The 9,508-nt window shown below is 36.4% G+C and overlaps 1 protein-coding gene across 4 annotated transcripts in view; it reads left to right on the forward strand.

The window, feature by feature from the left end:
- The first annotated feature begins 2,976 nt into the window (after positions 1-2,976).
- Positions 2,977-9,508, forward strand: part of LOC137975263 (transducin beta-like protein 2) — a 13,775-nt gene continuing 7,243 nt past the window's right edge. The window contains exons 1-7 of one of the 4 annotated variants that reach the window (XM_068822351.1): positions 2,987-3,344; positions 4,768-4,819; positions 6,295-6,357; positions 6,806-6,841; positions 7,595-7,803; positions 8,249-8,335; positions 8,784-8,845. In XM_068822351.1, the coding sequence (XP_068678452.1) occupies positions 3,233-3,344; positions 4,768-4,819; positions 6,295-6,357; positions 6,806-6,841; positions 7,595-7,803; positions 8,249-8,335; positions 8,784-8,845 (621 nt within the window). In that variant the 5' untranslated portion in view covers positions 2,987-3,232. Of the gene's footprint in view, positions 3,345-3,444; positions 3,795-4,767; positions 4,820-6,294; positions 6,358-6,805; positions 6,842-7,594; positions 7,804-8,248; positions 8,336-8,783; positions 8,846-9,508 lie in introns of those variants that run through there. The other 3 variants (XM_068822349.1, XM_068822352.1, XM_068822350.1) reach the window with 3 other exon arrangements.

The raw sequence follows: 9,508 nt of genomic DNA on the forward strand, positions 1-9,508 counted from the left end.
TGAGCTATCTTATCTCTGCGCTACAAAGCCCCCCTTTTTACACGAGAGGGCATGGCCTACAGTAAATTTATCCCCACACACCCACAGACTTGGTAGATTGACTTGACGCAAATTATGCCGTAAGTGTAGCGAGTCGCTGAACTCCTGCTTATTCAGGGCTAATCCCTGATCTGCGAGAGACATCGTATTTAACCAAGAAATTGCGCCGTTGTCTCTCGATTAATTAACTAGTCGCAGCAGATCTGGGGAAAGAGTTGAGTCAATGCTTTCCATTTTCTCTTTGTCACGAGCCCTCTTAAGTGACTGATGATGTCTCTTAAGCTCCTCCGTAGATCTTTCACCTGACGCCATAAATGTACTAGGCGATGTGATGGAATCTACGTGCGCAGTAGTTATTGACTTCGAGACAGCGAACTGTTGTGGTGCCTCAGCTCTCAATCTGGCATGCCCAGACCCCCTTGAGCCGGTGACAAGTCGACGCACCTCGTTGTCGAGAGGCTCTGATCGACCGAATAAATTTGAAGAAGTAGGTCATCAATCGCCTCCTGGATTGGATCGACGTAATCATCAAACGATTCTATAGTGCGCATGAAGTAGGTGAACTTTGACTTCTAGCCTTTTGTGAAGGCAATGTACGTTGTGTGAGGCTGACTCTTTGCAATTTCGGAGAGCCGTTCGATTTCCTCTTTCCATACGCGAACTTTCTCCTCACAATACTGATCTTTGTATTCTTGAGACTCAAGGATCGTTCTGATTCCAGGGTTCTTATCGAGCGGGATGAGCCTGCAAGATGTAAAGGCTCTCACCGTATTGGACTTGCTGTGTCCAAATTTGTTGTAAGCGAGCTTCGAAGGATTTTGAAAATGTAAATATTTTTGCTGTTTCTCAGCAATGAATACTCGTTCGACCTTGAAACTTGGTCAGAGAAAAGTAAATTTATCCCTGTGGCCATCGGAGAAATGTGATTTTATCGGCGAGATGTGAGGAAGCTAGGAATTACTTTCCAGCCTTTCCTTCATTTATGTACGAGTGACAACCCGGGAATTTGAGAAGTCGATTAAATTGCATTCAATCAGGCGAATAACCACACAAAAGCGAGAAAGTCACCACGACAATAAAGTACGACTTTTTTTTATTGAGAACTTTTGCGTGTAAATATCTTTTTCAGTTTGTTATCGAGATTCCCATGCAAATCGTTATAATTTTTTTACCCTCCGAGTCTGGGCTGCCTGTGGTTATATAGTTTTTGGTTTCGTTTGCTTGTTTAACTTTCCATCCAAATTTGTACCGAAACGGTGCATTCTCGCTTTATTCAATGTCGAGATGAGTGAAATATCATCTCTTCATTTTTCATGGGTTAATTTCCGTCCAAGTCATTCATTTCAATAGCGAAAAGGCACCTTTTCGATACTTTCAGTACTGGCAGTAAGAGCGGAGTACTTTCAGTACTTTCAGTACTGGCAGTAAGAGCGGAGGGGTTGGCGCAGTGGTAAGATCTCTGCCTTCCGACCCTAAGGTCCCGGGTTCCATTCCCGGTTCTGCCGAGAGTGGAATATATGGCGACCTTCTTTCCCGCTAAAGTTCACTCAGCTTTCCATCCTTACGAGGTCGGTAAAATGAGTACCAGCGTGCATGGATTGCTTCGAAGCGGCTGCCATTTGCGCCTGCATATGCTTCCAGTCCGCTGGGGGTAAAATTGATCATTATAAAGCGCCTTTGAGACGTTTGTGATAAAGGCGCTATATAAATGCACCACTTTTTTAGTATAGCGGCTTAGCTCCCTTAGCTCGAGTCTCGTTTTGCTCCAGCAGTGGTGGAGCATCCGAACTAGTAGTTCAAAAATGGCAATTTTGAGACCGGCCGGCTTAACTGACAATCAGTCGATGATCAGATTTCAACGGCCCCCACCAACATAGGGTGGTCTGCCTGTGGTAAAACCAATGAAATCGCAGGTGCATGGCGATTGATCGTAGAAATTGTATTGTGTATTTCGATTAAGCTAATGAGAATGTAAGATCGTTTAATGTATTACATGAAATCAATTTTTGCAAGATTTCAAAAAGAAGTGCCTATTCTTAGAATATTTAAAGCCTTGGTGCCGGGAAGCCTGAGTCGGAACGGAAGCTTGCCACTTAAGGGAAAAACAGTATGATCCAAAATATGACATTTTAACAAGGGCTATTAAGTCTACTGCTCTTACTAATCTAGCCCACTCAAATGAGTTGGCTTTATTTCATGAGAGCGACAGTAATATTTTGGCATTAAAATGCGGAGTTGTTTTTGACTGTATATCTTTACCGCAGGTGACAGAAATCAAAATAAGTCACTTTAAGGGAAATGCAATTTTCAAATTTTATTTCTCTTTAAAATCGCTTCGGGATAAATGAATACGGTCGAACGAGGGAAGACAAATTCATAATTTGTTTTAGTTTAATTTCATTTGATAGCAAATAAGATGGAATAAAGACGCAAGAGTATTGTTCTCAACCTGCTATCTTAGTGATAGCTCCAGAATTTTAAACTCTCTAGTTAGGGACTTTGAAGTTTGGAAATGTTTAATTTCAATTCCAACTCAACAATCACTTATTTCTCCACTAAAAGCCACGGAATAGTTCTTGAATCCTAGTTAAATTTAGAAATCCATGCTTAGTTTGAGAAAGAGGTTCGAAAATTTAACTCGAAAATACTGAAAAATTAAATCGGAAGCGATTGTTTTGAGCCTTGTCTAGTCATGTATCCTGTATCTAATAACTTGAGCGTTCATTTCATTTGCTGTTATGGCAAAGCATAGCTGCAAAAGACTAAATAATTAATCTGATTTGATTTTGCTCTCAGCAGTTTCCAACCGAAACATCTGTTTTATCCCTAATTATCCAGTTGGTTGATATTCCTATTTACTGACGGGTGGCAGCGATTCCCGGCTATGGACACCTGAACTGTCACGCGTGCTCAGCTGACCAATGCAAAAACCCATTGGACAGATGCCAATGTAGAAGACTTCCACACAACCTGTCATCAACTGGTTTGTTGTAAACTTATCATTGTAAGGACACGGTGTTATTTCTCGTTCTAACCTAACAGGTAGATAAAAGTCCACGGAAAAATGCTCATGTAGAGCAGGGCCCTGTGTTTCATGAATGACCGATAAATTCACACCGAAGTCCTGGCTGCATACAGAGATTCCGGAATTTTGAGAAGAACAAGTATAAAAATTCAGGTAACAGGAACAGCCATGCCAAGTGTTGCCCATCCATTACTAGCTGCCTCCCTATCTGGACATGATTCGTTTGTAGAAGGGGTGGAATTTAGCAGTAATGGAAAATACATCATGTCGAGTTCTTCAGGTAAGCTGATACTTTCTCACAATGAAGGAGATGCTTTCTTCATTTGTTGTGCGTGCGAGGTTTTGCGCGCGTGAATCAGCATACGTGTTGCGGTGAAAGCGAGGCTCTTTGCCGGTGTGCGTTTATTGAAGATGGCGGCCGATATCTCCACTTTTGGGACAATTTCAATAACCTCTGTAGTAGCCGCTGTTATTGTAGCGGTTATCCTGTACATCGGGTTTAAAAGTAAGAAAGAAAAGGAAGAGGTGTCTGACGCCAATAACAGTGAAATCAAGGACAAACCCAGGAACGAAAAGAAGAGGGAAAAATTAAAACAGACCAAAGCAAGGAGAGGCACTGTCCCAGACAAGACCCATCATAGACAGTTCGCTGTTCTTAAAGGACATGCAAGCCATGTATTTGATGTGGAGTTTAGTTTGAATGGAAAATATCTTGCTTCAACCTCACAAGGTTATCGGTTTGAAAATGGTTAAGCTTACTTTGTCCTTTGAAAAATGTACACTTAACCGTTTCATCAGCTGAATTCATATCATAAATTCTTCCATCTATTGAATCGAAGACTTATCTCAGTTTGTAAACAATTTATTATTTATTAAGCAAAGTTTGCTTCAATTGCTTGGAAGGGAAAGGCAAAAGCTGATGATATTAAAGTGCATTATATTAATTTCAGTTTTCCCTTGTATTTAATATGGTTAGTGCATCAATTTTCCCCTTTTGTTATCAATTGACCTCAGTTCCATCGTATTTCTTGAAGGTTGGGATTGGAAAGAGTTACAAACAATAGATTGCTGATGATCTTAAATTTGTTGTACAGCAAGAAGTCTGCTCTGTTTTACATAAGTTTTTTAAATTTCCTCCAGATAAATAATTTTTGTTTTGTTGGATGCAAAAGCAATTTGCATTATTAAAAGTTTTTTTTTCCTAGTGCTTAAAGAAATGAATAGATATGTAGAATACAATTGGATTAATCATACCTCATGATTTGTTGTCTTACATGGGTTCAGATTTCATTGTTTTTTAATTGGAGGTTGTGTGGTTTTAAGTGGTTTTGTTCCCTTGATTCGTATTATCTCAATCAAGTGAATTAGCTGTTCTTGAACAATATTTGGTGACCACATAGTTTTCAACAATATTTTTTATTTTATGATAGCCATAGAAGATAACTATCTTCCTGATGAAACAAATAACAAATGAAGCTGAAGTGATTTCATTTGATTAGACCTGAACACCTTGACTAGTAAGCCATTATTTCCTTTTATGTGAATCCCACATAAATTCCTCCAGTTGCAGTTGCTCAAATTTTGCATTCAAGCAGCTATTTCAAAGTAATGTTTGCTACATTATAATGGTGAAATGGGATATTGTTTGTTGGTGCAACAAACATAATTTTGATACCTTACAGCTGATATTTTCTTTATTTAAGACAGGACAGTGAGACTATGGAGTGTGAAAGACTTCAAAGAGAAAGAGCACAAGTATGCTTCTATTTGCAAGTTGCTGCATCCCTGAGCAGTTATGTCAACATAAGTTTTTCTTTGTGTAATCATCTTCAGAAATCATTTAGTTTAACAGCAGGAAAGATATAAAGACTATTATCTCTCAATTCCATGATATAATGAAATGTTGGTTCTCAGTTGGGTGTAGCTGCTTTAAAAATATTATTATTGTAATTATTGGTTCTCTCTTATGACTTAATAAATTTTTAAGTGCTCACAGTTCCTTTTATAAGCATAGTTTGGCTGAGGCAATAAATTATTTTCGATCTCCAGGCTAATGGGCTTGCCAATAATATTTTCCCAGGAGCAGGTGGCAATTATCTGTCAAGCATACTCTTTCTCTTGGCTTGTAATAATTAAACTTTAGGGGGTTGGTTCTTAACTACCAAACTGTTGCTGTGGACCCCTTCAAATAATCATTTCTGGAGCCCCTGTAACTCTACAGTTACCTTTTTTTGCCAAGTGTGTTGTATTCAACATTTCTTTGTATGGTTCGACTTACAACCATATTTGGTAAATCACATGACCAAAACAGAAAATGCCCAAAAAGTCAGTGAGTTAACTATGTTTTTCACAAATTTTTAACACATCAGTACGAGAACAGTCTAACACAAAATCTGTAGCATGGATTTATAAAAAGTTATTTCTCAAAAAAATAATGACATAAGGCCCTCCTTTGATACACTTTTCGAAATATTGGTTCCAATGCGGTGAAAAAAACACCTTTTCCTTTTGTTTCCTGAGAGTTTTTACATGTTTTTCAGTGAAATGCACTGCAGAGGACCAGGACTAGTTACACATGTGCCTTCTGATTGAAGTGATGTCAGATTTCCATTGAAAAAGTTACTTCAAAGAACCATCCATGCAACCTTTTTGTAGGGCTTTTAACTAAAAAGCTTCCTTAGCAACTAAATGACTTTCTGTAGTTAAGTGCCTTCCCCTTAAGGGAAAGCAATAAATCTGAATATGTTACTGCAAATGAAGTAAGGACCTGTTAATGTTATTCATTGTCCCTATGAGTTATTTACTAAAGATGATCCCAAAAATTTTATTCTTATAGTTTGTATTATATTTCTTGTCACTTGCTATTTAAAACTTGAAAGGATTAACATCTTTGGAGGTGAATTGGCTGAATTTGAGCTAAATTTTCTGTTTTTCTCAGAACCACAAAATTCAATGATGAGTTATTTTTGGAAGATGGAGAGTATTCATGGAATAGTTTTCTATTCTAGAAAACATAAGGGAATTAATACACAAAAAAAGTTTCTGAAGTCTGATCAAATGTTCTAACTTGCCACATAGCTGATCCTTAGAGATAAATAATAGTCCTTCTACCTGTCTCCTTGGAACAGCTTATGATTAATTTTTATTGAATTAATTCTTTGAAGAAAGTTAACCAACAGTTTTGTTTAGGTGTGTGTGGTAAATACTTTCATCATTTGTTTTCATATCAGATATGTAAGAGCAAATGTAGACTTTGACCATGGAACAAAGGTTACTTTCAGCCCTGATACAAGGTATGAAGCTAACTATTCATTGCTACAAAGTGTTAAGTAAGAAGAGAACTGACAGTGAGAATTGGTAATGAAAATTGCATAGCAACATAGTATTACATCTTGATTATGAATTAACTGTTAATTGTTTGCACTGCTTATTGATTAACTTTTTATGTCCTAAGGTTTTCAGGGAAATTGTGTTTTGTAATATACAGTGATTGCAATGGAATCTTTATCCTAACACAACAGTCGAACAAACCCATGTTCTTATGAAAAAATATTCAATAAGAATGTGTATTATTAAAGTTTCCCAGTGTAATTCTGTTTTTGTATCTACGCTAACTTCCTCTGTTTAAATTGCTGTTCAAAAACAAATTAATTAATAAAATTAACAGCCTATAAAGGAAAAAGGTAGACAAAAATATAAGTATGAAGTTAAATGCATACTTTACTCCTGTCTTCTTAACAGTGAAGATACTAAACAAGAACAACCAGTCCGCTTCAGGTTTGTTACAATTAAATTAAATTAAATTAATTTGTAACCTACCGTAAACTTTTGTTAATAGAATTTTAAAATCCATTGATTATGAAGCATAAACCTTTTAGGTGGGTCTTGAATTTAAAACCTTCAAGTACCATTTTCCACTTGACAATTTAATTCATAACCTAAGTTTGCATTTAAAAGAATTTAAATTCATTGGTTATAAATAATACAGCCTTTTTGGTGTTCTTGAATTTGAAACCTAAAACCATTTTTGAGGTTGAGGTTCACTTTCAAATTGCAACCTGATTGATAAACAGAGATAGTTTGATGCTACAGTAACTGTGGTTTGGAGAAGTAATTTTGATTATAACTTGGGTGCAAAAAACCAAATGTTTTAACACTCCCATTTAATAATAATAATAATAATATGAAAAATAATACCCTACAATTGGCCTCAATTACTTAACAAAAAGATAAAAGTAAAAAGAATTTGTAAGATTGATTGAAGAGTAAACCCATTGACTGCATGATATCTAGGGTGTATTCTTACTGGTAATTGATGCCAATCATTAATTTAAAAAATGAAATCTGGGGACTCTGTCCAGTTGAATTGACTCACATTCACCCCTCCCTCCTGGAAGCCCTTTCTGTCTCATCCCTCCTTACTCCACACTTGTTGCAAATTGCCATAATATTCAACATATTTTTGTACAAGGAAGTCTGGTGTTGCTATCATTGAAAAAGTGGCATTATTATTATGGATTTACATTGCAGAGCATTTATTACAGCTTTAGCGAATGGAAACACTATTCGTGTTTTCAAAGTAAATAAAAAGAAAGATGGATCAGGAGCTTTGATCACTGGTGAATTTGACTTTCCTGTAAAACATGCAGCTGAGATCATCAATATTGCTGTGGCCTCCAATGGCAAATTCATATTGTCTTGCTCAAGAGATACGACTATCATCCTTTGGAATCTGAAAGGTATTTGTTAATCACATCTTTTTGCACACATTTTACACAAAAAAAGCACCCTTGGTTGGTGGGATTGTTGATCATTAAAAAATGTACAATTTCTTATATGAAAATGTCAAAACCATCTTTCCAGTCCATATTTTCCGTGTTCAAAAATTATTGATGTATTTCTTATGGAGTGAGCTTTCATGGAGTCAACTAGAAATCAGGAAGTTATTGCTCTATTGGAATAATTGTCTGATTCACTGGAGCACATAGTCCCTCCTCTTGTGGAAACAAGGATAGAGAATTAAGATATAAGGTGGGAACTATGCAGGTATTAAACACATTAACCCTTTCACACCTGTGGGGTTCCCCATTGACGAGTAAAATCGTCTGGCGTTAGACAGAGTAAAATCTATAGGTGTCACTCTTGGGAGTGAAAGGGTTTTAATTCTTTTTTGATGCATTGTAGGTGAAGTGCTGTCCATAATTGACACACATCAGATGACCAACAGATTTGCCAGTATATCTCCTTGTGGAAAATTTGTTGCCTCAGCAGGTATGCCCTTGTCTCAATAATAATTAGTGTTTATCATTATGAAGCAGGAGGTAGGGAGTCTGGAGGAGATAGGGTCTTCTCCTGTTTTCACTTATCAAAATTCCATTGCCAAAACCATAGCTATAGCATTTAAAATAATTATTTATCATGTCTCTTGAGCATAATAATAATTAGCATGTGCATTGTTGGCCAGTTTAACAGGTAGTATACTGCATTACAGCCCACTAATTTAAGATTTTGTTTTTGTTGCTTGATTTTAGATCTTAAATTATTAATATGTTACTGACCTTGTTTCTCAATGTGTACTGTAAGTTACAACTTCTTGTTTTTCCGGTCCAGTTCAATTCATGGCACAATAAATTGAACTGAACAAAAATGGAGGCTATATTACTAAATCTTAACTCAGTAAGATGTACATTTATGACTTCGTTCAAATTATCTATTGCAGGTTTTACCCCTGATGTTAAAATTTGGTTAGTGGAGTTTACAAACACTGATGAATTCAAGCAGGTGATGAAGATGACTATTTTCCATCAATGATTTATAGAAACAAATGATGGAAATCTAGTGACTTTCATAATGTTTTGAATACGGTTACCTCTAATGCAAGATGGAACCACTTCTCTCTTGTGTTTTCTCGAGTTAAATCATCAGCATTTTGTAAGCAGGATGCTAATTGTCATTGTAGATGTGTCGCAAGATTAATCATACTAATGAAATGATATAAATAAAGTGAATCATATATTTAACTGTGGATATGTAATCAAGTAAAGCTGTGATCCTCAATTTTAGCAAGTGCAACTCCAAGTTTAATAGAGCGAGTTTCAATCAAGTTTCTTAAAACCAAAACCAAAGTAATTACTTTGGCCAATCAAAATGGACAGAGATGATCCAGTAAACCAATCAAAATATGAAGTAATTACATGTAGCCGACACTAAGAGCGGGAAAATGTGCACGGTCGAGACATGATTGGTTTTGGTTTCACTTCTGATTGGTTGAAAAAATGGCGTGAGCACTTTGAACCAATCACTGAGTGAAATAATGCAAAAACAAAGCAATTCGCTAATTACTTTCGACACTCGATTGAAAACCGCCCTGGAAATTCTTTTAGTTACGGTACTTGAATTGTTTCTTTGGTAGCAAGCTGATTCAAATGAATTGTGTTTATGTAT

The sequence above is a fragment of the Montipora foliosa genome, chromosome 11 (genome assembly GCF_036669935.1).
Source record: "Montipora foliosa isolate CH-2021 chromosome 11, ASM3666993v2, whole genome shotgun sequence".
Classification (NCBI taxonomy): Eukaryota; Metazoa; Cnidaria; class Anthozoa; order Scleractinia; family Acroporidae; genus Montipora; species Montipora foliosa.